Source organism: Lucilia cuprina, chromosome 4 (genome assembly GCF_022045245.1).
Source record: "Lucilia cuprina isolate Lc7/37 chromosome 4, ASM2204524v1, whole genome shotgun sequence".
Classification (NCBI taxonomy): Eukaryota; Metazoa; Arthropoda; class Insecta; order Diptera; family Calliphoridae; genus Lucilia; species Lucilia cuprina.
The window spans coordinates 64,247,572-64,262,494 of NC_060952.1; the positions used below are offsets into that span (position 1 = coordinate 64,247,572).

General features: G+C 32.9%; 2 protein-coding genes across 3 annotated transcripts in view; one reads left to right on the top strand and one right to left on the bottom strand.

Annotated features, from left to right (window-relative positions):
- Positions 1-14,923, top strand: part of LOC124419400 — a 245,153-nt gene that overhangs the window by 190,825 nt on the left and 39,405 nt on the right. The window lies entirely within an intron of this gene.
- LOC124419402 (E3 ubiquitin-protein ligase RNF26-like) lies at positions 9,336-11,008 on the bottom strand. 2 transcript variants are annotated; one of them, XR_006940559.1, is made up of 3 exons: positions 10,652-11,008; positions 10,045-10,589; positions 9,336-9,952 (listed from the first exon to the last, which is right to left on the bottom strand). XR_006940559.1 is itself a non-coding variant. In XM_046948634.1 (2 exons), exon 2 carries the CDS (start codon positions 9,685-9,687, stop codon positions 9,373-9,375), a length of 315 nt encoding a protein of 104 aa, XP_046804590.1. In that variant the 5' UTR covers positions 9,688-9,952; positions 10,652-11,008; the 3' UTR covers positions 9,336-9,372. The 2 variants fall into 2 exon arrangements, 1 of the variants encoding a protein (XP_046804590.1); XM_046948634.1 differs by lacking the exon at positions 10,045-10,589.

Consider the following 14,923-nt stretch of genomic DNA (forward strand, 5'->3'; position numbering starts at 1 on the left):
TGTGTGATCGATTTATATAAAAGTAATTAAGTTATGTATTATGTAATTTTTTTGCCTAAATTCCACTATTTATCACGTTTTTACCCTTCAAGATCAATTTTCAGAAAGAACGAGGTAATGTTAACTTTAACCTCTTAGACTTGTATTCTTGTTCTTCTCTCTCATTTATATAATACAAATACATTGTAATTTGTTAATAATATAATATTATTAAAAGCTTTTTGTATTAATCTTTTACATTTAGAGTAGTAAAATATATGTATCTATATCTTTGTATATGGACTTATATGATGCATACATGGCGAGTGATAATCAGAAGAAAAGTGAATGATAAAGAATAGAAGTGAATGATAAAGAAAAGAAAGGGTTGTACTAAATACGATGATATGGGGAATTTATGAGGTATTTATGTTTTATAAAAAAGTACTAAGTGTAATTTCTTAAAACAACTATATTTAGGAGAATTTCTAATTGAAATTTTCAAACGATTTTCACTACAGAATAAAATTATGTGAAATATTTTCCATAAAGGAATAATTTTTATAAATAAATGCATAAAATCATTTAATAGAAGTTTAAAATTTATTTTTTTCTTTTTTTAAATAATATAAAATAAATTGCTTAAGTGTGTTTATCGGTCGACCATGTCCGACTGTATTTTCTTACACCTTTTGTATTTGTATAAAAAATTTTATTTTTTTATTTTTTACTTATTGTAATTTCTCTTGTTTTCCTCATTTTTATATTTTGTATGAAACGTTTTTGGTTTTGGGAGGGGATATTCCCCTTTTTCCTACCCCTTGGATCCGCGCCTGATCTATTGTATACATACAGAGAATTAACTAAGTAATTTCAATATGTAAAATTTTACAAATTTAAAGAAAAACTTTATCTGAACAATTAGTTTTAGAAAAATTAAGCAAGTTGTTTATTTTATATTTTAAAGAACATGTTATATTTTAATTTTCTACTATATAAAGTAAAATAGTGATATTTATTAAATAAATTTTTGATAAAATATGAACGTATTGTTAATTTTTTTAGTCTATATATATAACTAGCTAAGCCCAGTATGCTTTGCTACCCTAAAAGCAATGTAAATAAATTACGATTTTGAAAATTCTAACTATAATAGTTTTTAGACATAAATTTTAGTCATATTGGGGATTACATGCAAATTATTGCAAGTTCGCCAATTTATCCAAATGTTAAATTTCCAACGCTGATACAGGGTCTCGACCGAGAACATGTATCTTATGTCGCAAGAATTTATGTTTTCTCCTCTCAACAGGATTATCCACATCGGATGCAACGGTACTGAAGCAAGGCTGTGGCAACATATACCTTGCATCTGTTTACCTGTCTTTCAATTCTCCGACACTACCACCAACGTCGGAGCTGATGAAACTGGTCGAAGAGGCACAAAGGCAAAATAATATGTAATAATAAATAATTTGTAATAGGTTGTGATGCCAACTCCCACCATGTAGCTTGGGGTAGTACAAACACCAATCGCAGGGGACAAGCCCTTATGGATTTCCTTAATACTAAAGACTTGATCACATCTAACATAGGTAATAAAGCTACCTTCGTCAATAGAATCAGAGAAGAAGTATTAGATATAAATATATGTTCAGAAGAGCTTATAAACGAAATTCAGGATTGGAGAGTTTCGGACGAGCACTGCTTTTCTGACCATCGGTACATAAGATTCAAAGTACTACGGCCACCACCAAAGCCGATAAAGTTTCGGAATAAGTCTAAAACTAATTGGACAATGTTCGGTTCCTTACTAAAGAACCGTTTATGTCAGAACACTTTTCAATGTCGAAATAAAGAGGACATAGACGCCAAAGTAGAAATGCTCACAAGAAAGGAGATCTGCCCAGGAGAAACCCTGGGTAACCGGGGAGATCCGGGCCCTTGGTAAGACTCTTAGCAAACTATTTAACCGGACACCGCGTTAAAAGACCACAGTATACTGGGATGAATATAAGAAAATTGTTCGTAAAGCCAAACGAGACTCCTGGAAACTTTTCGGTGAACAGGTAGACAGTGTAAATGACGTATCGAAGTTAAAAAAATTCCTATCCAAAATTCATGTCCAACCAGAATCTATGGTCGATGATACCGGCAGGAGGCTAGAGGATATGGAGGAGACAATGAAACTCCTAATGGACTCTCATTTTCCACCCGGTATATCGAATAACATAGATGAACCGATATTGGAGAAAGGGGAGGCTAACATGAAATTGTAATTACATCTGATATGGTTAGGAGAATCGGTCAATATTTAAACCTAGTTTTCATATAACACCACAATTTTTTATCAATAAATTGCTTAAGTGTGTTTATCGGTCGACCATGTCCGACTGTATTTTCTTACATCTTTTGTATTTATATAAAATTTTTTATTTTTTTTAATTATTGTAATTTCTCTTGTTTTATATTTTGTATGAAAAGTTTTTGGTTAAATTGTAATTACATCTGATATGGTTAAAGGGGCAATTAAGAGCTTCGATCCCTATAAAGCTGCAGGGCCGGATGGCATTTTCCCGGCACTCTTACAGATGGAGGCGGGACTGGTTTCCGTACATCTGTCTCAAATATTCACTGCATGCTTGAAATTCACATATACCCCCATTAAATGGCAGGATGCAAGGGTAATATTTATACATAAACCAGGGAATCTTGTCGACCGATAAGTCTTACGTCCTTCCTACTTAAAAATTTGGAACGGATACTTGATAGTACGGTAAAAGGAGGAGAAAAATGTATTTGGCGGGTGGCATTTTGTCACCTTTACTCTGGGTTACCACGATTAATAGCCTCTTAAGGACTCTAACTGAGAAAGGACTTAGATCTGTCTGCTATGCAGACGATGTCGTAATACTTTTAAAGGGAGAGGATCCAAATAACTTGTGTAGAAGAGCTGGGGTGGCTCTGAATACGGCCTTGATCTGCGCTCAACCGAGAGGCCTCAATGTTAACCCGGAAAAAACGGAAATCTGTCTTTTCACAAGAAAGACAAAAATTTCTACGTATACTGAACCTTGCTTCCTGGGCAAGAAGATACCAGTGACAAAGTTAAGTACTTAGGTGTAATCCTCGACCGGAAATTAAAATGGAGACACCACATAGAGGATCAACAAGGCACATCGTTGCTGGGCGATATGTAGAAGAACTATAGGCATGATATTATGACAAATTGGCTTTATAAAAGTGTAATTAGACCAATTCTAGCTTATGCTTCAATATGCATATTGAATTCTAGCTTATGCTTTGGACAAAAAGTGCAATATCAAACTACTACAGGGAGTTCAGCGTACATGCTACTTGGGTATAAGTGGTGCCATGTGTACTACTTCAACCAAACGTTGCTAGATATTCCACCCATTGAAACATATTTAAGATATGAGGCGGCGCTTACAGCCGAACGGCTCTTTACTTTAGGCGACCTGGCCAAAAACGGTTATAGAACACGTCATCAATATATACTGGATACATTGGAAGATTATATACAATCATCGGACTTGCCTGATCGTGTACCAGACACAGAATATGTCGGAAACTTTGAAACGCTGATCCCAGATAGAATATCTTGGTCAAGCGGAACATTAGAGCAAATACCATTAGGAATCCGTTGTTACACGGATGGCTCTAAATTGGGGGACAAAGTGAGGCTGGGTTTCTATATTGAAGATCCAGAAACAGAAATATACCACTGTTTACCAAATCATAACACAAGCTTCCAGGCAGAAGTACGAGCAATAACGGAATGCGTAAATTGGATTAGAATAAATATGGCGCCCACAGCGCTTAATATATTTACCCACAGCCAGAAGGCAATTAGGGCGATATCAGACGATAGAACTAAATCTAAGACCGTATTGGATTGTAAGAAAACTTTAATTGAATACTCTACCAGGGGTAAGGTTCACATCATATGGGTACCAGCCCACACGGTAGTAGTCGGTAACGAAAGGGCGAATGTAATAGCTTTAAAGGGAAGGGAGCTCGAGGCAGTTACCCTAACAAACGCAAAACCATTCGACGTAACAAAAGCTGAACTAAAAATATGGGTGAGAGAATCCCATAAGGCCTCTTGGAATAATGAAACAGTGGGTAGAACCACGAAGATCCTATGGGGTGATCCTGATGAAAGCAAGACAAAAAATCTTCTCAAAATGAGCAAGTCTGAAGTTAGTATGATGGTACGTATTCTGAGTGGACATACATCTATGCAAAATTGGACGTGCGGATTCAGACGAATGTAGAGCATGTGGAGAGGACAGTGAAACTCTGGAGCACATTCTTCGCAACTGCCAGGCATTCGTCGAAGTTAGATCCAAGTATCTTGGAAGTGATGTTATTCCGGAAATAGCATTCCAGACTAACACTGATTGGAAGATTCTTAGGAATTACGATCAGGAAACTGAGTTTCTGAACACTGAAAAATATTTTTTTTTCATGGTAAGGAGCGCACAACAGGCCCGATAGTGGCCTAGGTGTGTTTCTTCGGATTTGATGAAGTATACATCCTCCTATCGACCTACCTACCTACCTAATTTAGATTTTAATGTAAAAATGTTAATAATATAATAATTTTCTAGATATACGAAATTTTGTATTTAATTTATATAAGAGGTGAAAAGTCCGGTCATTTTGTATTGATAAACGAAAACCTCCTCTATTTGGGGAGTACTATGTGAATTTTGTTTAGAATTGTATAATATTGATTCTTATTCAATAAAGCTAACACTAAGTACCATCCTATGCACTCTAAATATGGGGACATCACCATATACCATTATAGAACTTTTACATTCTAAAATCTTTATTTTCTACCTATTATATTGAATGCTTTTTGCAAATATATAAAGTAAGTATTTTTCCTGTGCTACACGACAGTGCACTTTATATTGGTTCCATGCTACCTAAAGTCTGTTTAGATGTTAAAATCTAAAATCACCTGATTAGGGTGAATAGAGGATTCTGGGACGTATTGGTCTACTAGAAAGTCTTACTTCAGGCTGTCGTACAACACCACTTGGCGGACCCGTTCAATTGTCTTTGGTGGTGTATGTGTTCCAAGTTGTGTTGAAAAAGAGGTTGTTGGATGAGCGCTGCGAATTATGGCCCCAGGTAAAATGGCCCCAAAATATAAAACGAAAAATTGCCCCAATGTTGGGGTCAAAATTCATTATGATGAAAAATTAATAAAAATCTCCCCAAGGTTGAAATAAAAAGTTGCCCCAAATATTGGGTTAATTTTTCATAACGAACAATTACCCCAAAAACGTAAATGAAATTTCACCCTATTTAATTTTAATTCAAATATAGGTGGTGTGTCATGAAGTCCAGTGTAATATTTTCCATGGCCGTTATGACTCACTAAATTGAGTCTAGTGTCCACGGACGTTATAACAATTTCAAAAGTGTCACAATGCATATGAACAAAAATGAAAATTAACCCCAAAGGAGAAAAAGTTTTGTTTTGGGGTATTTATTCATTTCACAATATTGGGGTCATTTTTATTTTTTGCAGAATGCAGTATTACCCTAAATGTAAAAATGTTGAAATTGCCCCAAAAAATATATAAAAAACAAAAATTTCATGTTTTTGTTTCCTGTATCTTTGTTGGGGCCATATTTCGTTTTATGTTCTGGGGCCATTTTACCTGGGGGCATAATTCGCAGCGCCGGCTATATTAACTTCTAACTGTTCAATCCTTCTGGTGTACACGGTGTCTCGACAAATTGATATCGGTGTGAAACTGGATGCCTATTTGGACTTACGTTGTTTTCAGTATGGTACTTTTCAGAACCCAAATGTATGCTTTTTCTCCATCGTAATTCTGACTGAGCTTCAGGTGCATGAACTCCAGTACTACGAATTTGATCAATATATCTCCTAAAATGTTTTCCTTCATATTCGATAGAATAGTGAAGGTGACAAGTCGTGCTGAAATTTTAACAGGCAGCCATTTTCCCATTCTCGGATTTCCCAATAGAAAATATACTTGTTGATGTAATTCTAATACTCAATAATTCAGGCCGTTTCATGTACTGCTTTTCAGTTACTTTAGTAGGGGTTTCCTCTAGTTAAATCAAATGTAGGTGTTCTCAATAGACGCCCCATAAATAATTTTGCAGATGCCTGCCCAGTGGTAGCATTAGAATTTCGATATTGACGTAAAGAATAATTATGATCCTTCTTGACCGTTGGTTTGTAGAACGCATTGCCGGACGTTTGTTACGTAATGGTATGGGGCTGATTGTTTATGGTACTTCACACCACTTTTCTGCAAAAACTACTGAAAATCAGTAGAGAAAAAGTTGGTACCATTGTACCGTCAGATGCCGTCATTATACCCTACACCACTATAGTGGGGAGGGTATTATACATTTGTGCTGATGTTTGTAACATACAAAAATATTGGTCCAATACCCACCTTAAAGTATACCGATCGATTCAGAATCATTTTCTGAGTCTATTAAGACATGTCCGTCCGTCTGTCCGGCTGGCTGGCTGGCTGTCCATGTAAACCTTGTGCGCAAGGTACAGGCCGCAATTTTCAAGATAATTTGATGAAATTTGGACCAAGCATGTTTTTTGGTACAGGGACAAAGCCTATTGAAAATGGTTGAAATCGGTCCATTATTTCACCTAGCCCCCATACAACCGTACCTCCCGATTTGAACTTTTTATGCCATAATTACGTCAAATATTATATTATCTCTCTAAAAATTGGCATAAATAAGTTTTACATAAGTATTTATGACACTGCAGATTTTCTTAAGGATCGGCCCTTATTTGACCCTAGCCCCCATACAAACCCCCCTTCAAAAAATGTCTTAAACGTCTAAAATTGACTTGTAACCATTTGTATCGTAATGAAACTCAACAAAACTAACTGTTATTTAAAAATATATCCTTTTCACAAATTTACCGAGGATCGGCCCAATTTGACCTATATAAAGCCTCATTTAGAAATTTTAGTTTTTTTTTATCAATAAATTGCTTAAATATTTTGGAAAAATATTCAACATAAAAGTTTCTTTATAAAAAGTAAAAATTTTAAAAATATACTCATGGTGTAGGGTATTATATGGTCGGCCATGCCCGACTATACTTTCCTACTTGTTTTCACATCAATAGCTGTATGCAGCTAATGGATCGTTTGGAATACTTAAGGGATCACATATAGTAATGCTTAAACCCATTTGAATGTGGAATCATACTACTTTTAAAATTGACTGTTTATTTATACATACATATATAAATATCATTTTACTTATTAGAAAATCCATAATTTAACTTTGATGTTTATTACTTTGTAAAATGATGAAAATAAATAATAAAATAAAAACTTCATTCATACGTAAATAAAACCAAAATTCCAATAAAAATGCGTTATTCGTACTATCGAACATAAAAATTGTGTCTTTATTCGTACTATAGAGTAGACAATGCAACAATTATGCCATTCGTATTATTGGACATTCGTAATAAAGAGGGTACGTACTATTGGACGTTCACTGTAATTTGCCATGCGACTCATACAAAGTACAATAGCGAGTGCTTCTTTGACCATTTGTGGATAGCTTATTTCAGTTTATTGGACGCGTATGCTATGGGACGTTCCAATCCATTTGGCATTCTATCCGACAACACCGCGCCAAGACCGCATTTACTTGCATCAGTTGCCAATATCAAAGGTAATGTAGGGTTATATGTCGTCAAAAACATCTTTCGACAACTTAAAATCTTTTTCCAGTTGCATATTTCTCAGTGGTCTGGCCTTCGTAGCTAAGTTGGAGTTCCTCTGGAGTCGATAGTTTTGGTGCATTTTTTACTGTTTCGATGTGTTTGTCGAACATATGTATCCCCTATTAATCTATACGGTGGCCCAAGAATTCTACGGAAGGAGTAGCGAAAACACATTTAGAACGATTTAAGCGGACACCTTGATCCATTAGCTGTTTTAAACCATATTAAGGGAAGAAATCATATCATCAAAAGAGTCCGAATACACAAAAATATCGTCAAATCATAATCATTACCATAACGCCGGTATATTTGCAGCACCATATACGGCTCTATATCTTCATCGATAGGTAAATAGACGTCAGTAATGTCCAAATATCAAAATATGGTTGGATGTCCCATTTTATTAAGTTAGTCCTCGACCTTCGGTATTAGATACTCATCAATTATAATACGTGGGTTTATTATTTCCAGAGATTCTGATACCTACAGTTTTCTTTACGGCGTTTTGGAATTATTAAAAATTAAATTTTTAAAAAGTGCAGGAAGTGGATCATAACATAAACAATCCGGAGTTTAATCAATAAATGGTAACATAAATATGTATATATGAGTTTTATATTTCGATATTTATGCGTACTTACGCATTTCCTTGCAGACAACTTATTTGTACAAGATAGAAGCATCAGAGGACTTAAAATTCTGCGTCATATGTAAAATGGTGAAAAGATTAGTAATTTATGTATATGATTACATTATTATATATCTTAAAATATTAATAAATTGTGTTTTATTATAAATTGGTATAGCCGTCGGACGGATATATCCATCAAGCATGATCAGTCAATCGTGTCTAATATTAATATCATCCTTGATTAGCAAACAACAAAAGAGTGAGCAGCTCAATTGAACGGTAAAATGACTGTCACTGTTCTTATAGGGCAGATTTGGGGGCAGTGCATTAAAGTGCACTAGATTTCCACTCAATCCCACTATAGTTACAAAATTTTGATTTTCCACTATTTTTTATCACTATAGTGATATTGAAACATATTTTAACTACCACTAAAAAAATAGTGGTCGTGAAAATTTTTCCTCTACTACTAACCATTTGCGGTAGTGAAAAAAAATAAAATAGTGAAAATGTTTAACAGTCACTACATGAATGCTTTAATATGCACTAAAATTTCAAAAAAATGCATTAGTTGTTGTTGTTGTAACAGGTTGGCTGTAACTGGATGTTCTTCCCTGGGAAAAAACTTTCGGTTGATACAGCTGTTGCTCAGTTGACATTCTTTGGCCGATTGAGAATCGGGTCGATCCGGAACGGAGATCCGATTGTCGTGGGAACGTCATAGGCATTAGTAAAACTTGGCGACACGAAATAACTCCCAATGAAATAACACCCAATTAGGAAAATGAAATTACTGCCAAAAAAAGTGAAAAAACACCCAATTTTAACGAAATAATACCCAATTAAATCGACGATGTAATTTTTAAAAATTGGGCTTTATTACATTATGAAATAACTCCAAAAAAATATGAAAATAAAGCCCAATGAAATATTTCCTAAAAAATCAAATAAACGTTTTTATTAATTTTTACAAAAATACTTGCATGGTTTCTACCACAGCCTGACGGCATACTGGACAATTTAATTGACCATTGTTGACAATAGCCTGAGCTTGTAATTTAAGGAAACATTGATAACACATTTTCATGTGTTTACATGGCAAAAACAAAGTATTAGGCTCTTCATTTACACAGACGAAACACAATTTAATTTCTATGTTGCGTGGTTCTATATGATCTTCTACATCGTCTTCTTCAATTTTCTCTTCCAAGTAGACTAATTCTTCAAACACATCTTCATATGGTTCCATGTCTGAGCATGTTTTGTTTTTTGGGTATACCATTCTATTGAGAAAGGTCGCTGAAGTTATGTTTCCTTTTTTAACTCATCAACAGCATTTTCATTTTTTTGATATTTTTTATATTGCCGTCTTCCTTCTTTTCACCTGTCCAAATAAACCACCACTATCTGCAAATTCTTCGAACTTGCGGCTTTTGAAAAATTCTTCTCCTTGAAGAGTTTTTACAAATTTGAAAAAGTTTCCATGCTTCTAAGGCTGATGTTGTTCTTGTCGAATCTTCGGAAACAGAAATCCCTTCGGGGCCAATCTGTAACAATTAAAAAAATTTTAACCAGTGGCTTTCAAAATAATTGAAGAAGGGTGTAAATTTAAATTGATAATAAATTTTTTCGGTGTCACCTTTTATTTGTTGGAAAGAACTAGTGATGTAAATAGGTGGTAATAAAGGCAAGCATAAAATCTTATGATATTCTATCGACGCTTTTTTATTTTGTCTTATAAATGTTGTCAAGTCCTTATATTTTGTTGCGTTGCATCGTTGTGTTTGCTAAGTCCAAAATTTTTAAAAACTTCTTCCTTTTGAAACGCCTGTTGCACATCACTTGGTGTCTTTGGAGACGTCAAGAAAACTTTGCTAGTTAAATACTGCATCAATTAAAATTTTCCTATTGGAATTTTCGGGAATGTTTTCTTTTATGATGCCAACAATTTTATCTGACACAAAAACACAATAGGAAAATTCTGTTTGTTCGTGGCAAATTGTAAAAAAGGGTGTTGTATCGTTGTGTTTGCTAAGTCCAAAATTTTTAAAAACTTCTTCCTTTTGAAACGCCTGTTAGACATCACTTCGTGTCTTTGGAGACGTCAACAAAACTTTGCTAGTTAAATACTGCAACCCACGTTGAATTTCGGAAAAATTTATGTTTTTTGTAGCATCTTGGGAACTGCATGTATGCAAAATATTTTCAATATGAATCATTTAAAATTAATATTGGTATTTACTTACCTATTACAGACACTTTTGAATGTTTCCCAGTAAATGCATTTTGCTCATTGATGTTGCTTACACTCGGTTTTAATTTTATTTAAGGCTTTTAGTTCTTTATATAATTGTTTTTGTTTATCGTGATTATGTTCAATAAAATCAGAGTACTTTGCCAAAATATTATTTAATAAACAAACTCGCGATCTGCACTTTTTATTATAACAAATGTAAAAGGCAGTATCTTTATATACAGATTTTTTTAAATATAATTGTTCTAATAGAATAGAGTAATTTGCTATTCCTGCGGCGACCACTGACAATTTCGTATTCCATAACTTTCGATGTTGCTTCTTCAAATGGACTCAAAAGAATAATTTAAGTCAAATATTGATAATACTAAGAAGTTTTAAGAATATATGAAGATCGACCTAACGGTTTGAACTGTAAACTAAAGAAAAAAACTTTTAAAACTTAATTTTATTAAAATGAAATAAAGCCTAAAAATTTTTTATGAAATAAATTCCAATTTTCTTGATTTTAATTTGGGACTTATTTCATAATAAAATAACTGCCAATTATAAAATGAAATAAAGCCCAATAAAATGAAATAACGCCCAATTTTGATTTTTTTATAATTTATTGGGATTTATTTCAATTTCCTAATTGGGTGTTACTTCATTGGGAGTTATGTCGTGAACTCAAATCATAAAGAAGTTGTTCGATCAACATCCGATCTAGAAATTCTGCGTATTCATACGAAGCAGCTTTCTTTCCTAAGGGGTAATATAATTTGCAATGCTTTCATCTTTATCTTGTTGAATTTAACGAATTTTTATACTTTCGGCGTATTTGTTCTTACTAACATCGAAGTGGTTCATCAACGTATTTCTAGGTACAGTGAAATAACTCCCAAATGAAATAACTCCCAACGGGTAAAATGAAATAACACCCAATCAACTGTCCATACAAATTGGGAATTATTTCATATGAAATAACTCCCAATTTGTTGGAACTTATTTCATATTTTAATGTTACTGAAATGAAATAACTCCCAATAAAATTTTTGTTGGGAATTATTTCATTTTTTTTGAAGAAATTAGGAGATATTTCATATGTATTGGAAGTTATTTCATTTCTGTAAATTTTGTTGAAATTGGAAGTTATATCATTCTTGTTGGGAGTTATTTCATTTTGTGGTAATAATTTTCCAAACTTTGGTGGATAATGCATTTTGGATCCTTAAACAAGTGTCGTGGACAGCCGGCCTTCGGCCGGGCGCAAAGGTTAAAAACTCTGGGGGTATTTCGAATACTGGCTTCGCTAAATTTAATCTTTCTTTGTACACCATGTATTTTATATCATTATTGATTATGAACACTACGATACTTTCAAATGTATCACAATTCCATATGACAATTTAATAATGCCCATGAGCATAGTGACATAAGTTCCATGGAATACAAATAGTCATTTATCATGAAAAGGCTTAATTTAGCGAAGCGGGTGTGTGAAATACCCCAGAGTTGAAAACCCTTGCGCCGGCCGAAGGCCGCTATCCACCACACTTTCGTAAGGAGTTGGGAGTTATTTCACTTCTGTTGGGAATTATTTCATTGGAAGTTATTTTACACAAATAGATTCTTCGACTTGGGAATAATTTCATATTTTTTGGGATTTGTTTCATTGGGAGCTATTTCGCATTTTTTGGGACTTACGTTTGTAAAACTCCCAAACTTCCAATTACTGGGAATTATTTCATTTTAAACTTTGGGAGTTATTTCATTTTAAAAGTTAATTTTTGATGAAATTGGGGTTTATTTCATTTTACTCGTTGGAAGTTATTTCATTTGGGAGCTATTTCACTGTACCGTATTTCTAATTTCGTCATAAGACAATAATTCCGGACACTTAGGAGAAATCAGAACTTTCAATGCATTATTTAATTCAGTTCCCATGTGATCTCGTGCGTAAGTCGCAAAGTCTTAAGACTGAACTTTTCTCAGTTGGAGTGCTCAGTCAAATCGTTTGAAATAGTGCTGTACTATTGTTCCATCTATTGATTTACATTCAACCACGCAGAATGGTGGCACCTTTCGTCTATTTGTGAACGAACTAGAAGAACTAGGTTGACTGGCTAATGAGTGTTATGTTACTTCCACAACCGCATGTCTAATCTCATCAGCAAGTGAATATCTTTTAATTGTTCTGCATTCATCTTTCATAATATAATCCTATTCTGACACCAATGTTATATTCCAAAAATAAAATTATCCCTTTTTAACAATGTTATATATTCAACCAAAAACCGTTAAGAAATCAAAAAAGTTAAAACAATACACCCTATAAGAACAGTGACAGTCATTTGACCGGTCAATTGACTAACACTACTGAGAATGTATAAATCATTGCGTAGAACAAAGCTCCCATCACTTTCGTAAAGGCAATATGTAAAAAGTGATGGAATCATTTGTGTACATGTGATGTTGCATAACCCTTGCACTTATGAGTTATATCTACTTTTAAAACATATATTTGAGCTGCTTACTCTTTTGTTGTTTGCTAATCATAGATGATATAAATATTAAAAACGATTGACTTATCATGCTTGAAGGATATATCCGTCAAATCTGAAAGCTATACCTATTTATAATAAAACACAATGTATTAATATTTTAAGATATATTGTAAATTTTAATAATATTGTAATCATGTACATAAATTACTAATCTTTTAACCATTTTACATATGACATAGAATCTTAAGTTCTCTGATGCTCCTAACTTGTGGAAATAAGTTGTCTGCAAGGATGCTATGAGTATCGTCTATGCTGGTTTTGACAAATCTGAAGGCTATACCTATTTATAATAAAACACAATGTATTAATATTTTAAGATATATTGTAAATTTTAATAATATTGTAATCATATACATAAATTACTAATCTTTTAACCATTTTACATATGACGTAGAATCTTAAGTCCTCTGATGTTCCTAACTTGTGGAAATAAGTTGTCTGCAAGGAAATACATAAGTATGTAAAAATATCAAAATATAAAAATCATAAATACATATTTATGTTGCCATTTATTGATTAAACTCCGAATTGTTTATATTCTGATCCACTTCCTGCACTATTTAAAAATTTAATTTTTAATAATTCACTTTATTTTCAATAACTAAAGGACTTTGTAACAATTTTTAATTATTAGCTTCTTGATCTTTGGTTTTCGCAGAAACAATTAATTTGTAAAGACAAAAAATATAAATCTGTAACACAGTAACAGTCATTTGACCGGTCATTTTGCTGTCATTGTTGATGAAATCATGCATTAAATTTTTCCAGCATTTCTATAAAAAAATAGCATGTGTGTTAGTAAAATCATTTTGTATGTGTTAGTTTCGGTTATTCATTTCTTAGTCCTGGTTCACACTAAGAAACATTTTTCGGGCAACTTTTGACTTTTTGCGTGTGAGAGAAAGAGAAAGTAATATCAGCCTCTCTTTCTCTCACAAACAAAATCAAAAGTTTCCCAGTGTGAACCAGGTCTTATAGGGACATTTTCTTAAAAAGATTTTTTTAAAAAGATTAAAACAAACATAAAAAACTTATAATATATGAAGAGTTGTATATAAAAAGTACTAAAATAGTGTTCATATGTAACAGTAATAAACAAATAATTAAAAAAACATGACGAAATTAATTGGAATTCGAAAACTGCAAAATACTTTATTATCCTGCAAATTCAGAAAAACAGTAATAAAATGCAACAACAAATGCAACAAAATTTGTAATTTAAAATTTTTTCACGGGTTTCCCATTTTACACAATATTAATTTTAACAAAATTCTCTTAAAAATGTAGGCAGAAAACTTAGTTGCTTTACTGTATATATTTTCAAAGGTGAAGGAAAAAACATGTCGCGTTTAAACATGATTAAAATTAAATTTAAACAAGTATGAATTTATAGTCGGACATTGCCGACCATATGATACCCTACTCCAGTCAGTATGTTAAAATTGTGGATTTTTTTATATAAAGCATTTAATTTATATTATTGTGAAATTTTTTACTTATTGTTGACAAAAAACTGATTTTCTACAAGAGGGCTCATAGGGGAGAAAAGGTAAATATCATTATAAATTTTGGTAAATGAATTTACGTCTACTTCAAAGTCATTTATGTAGATTTTGATCGTTTTATTAGTAATTATAAGTTAATTTTGACCTTCAAGTCATTGTATGGAGGCTAGGGTCAAATGAGGCCCGATCTCTATAAAAATTAGTATTGTCATT

Coding starts and splice junctions, on each gene's coding strand:
- LOC124419402 (XM_046948634.1), bottom strand. CDS start 9,687: ATGGTATACCCAAAAAACAAAACATGCTCAGACATGGAACCATATGAA.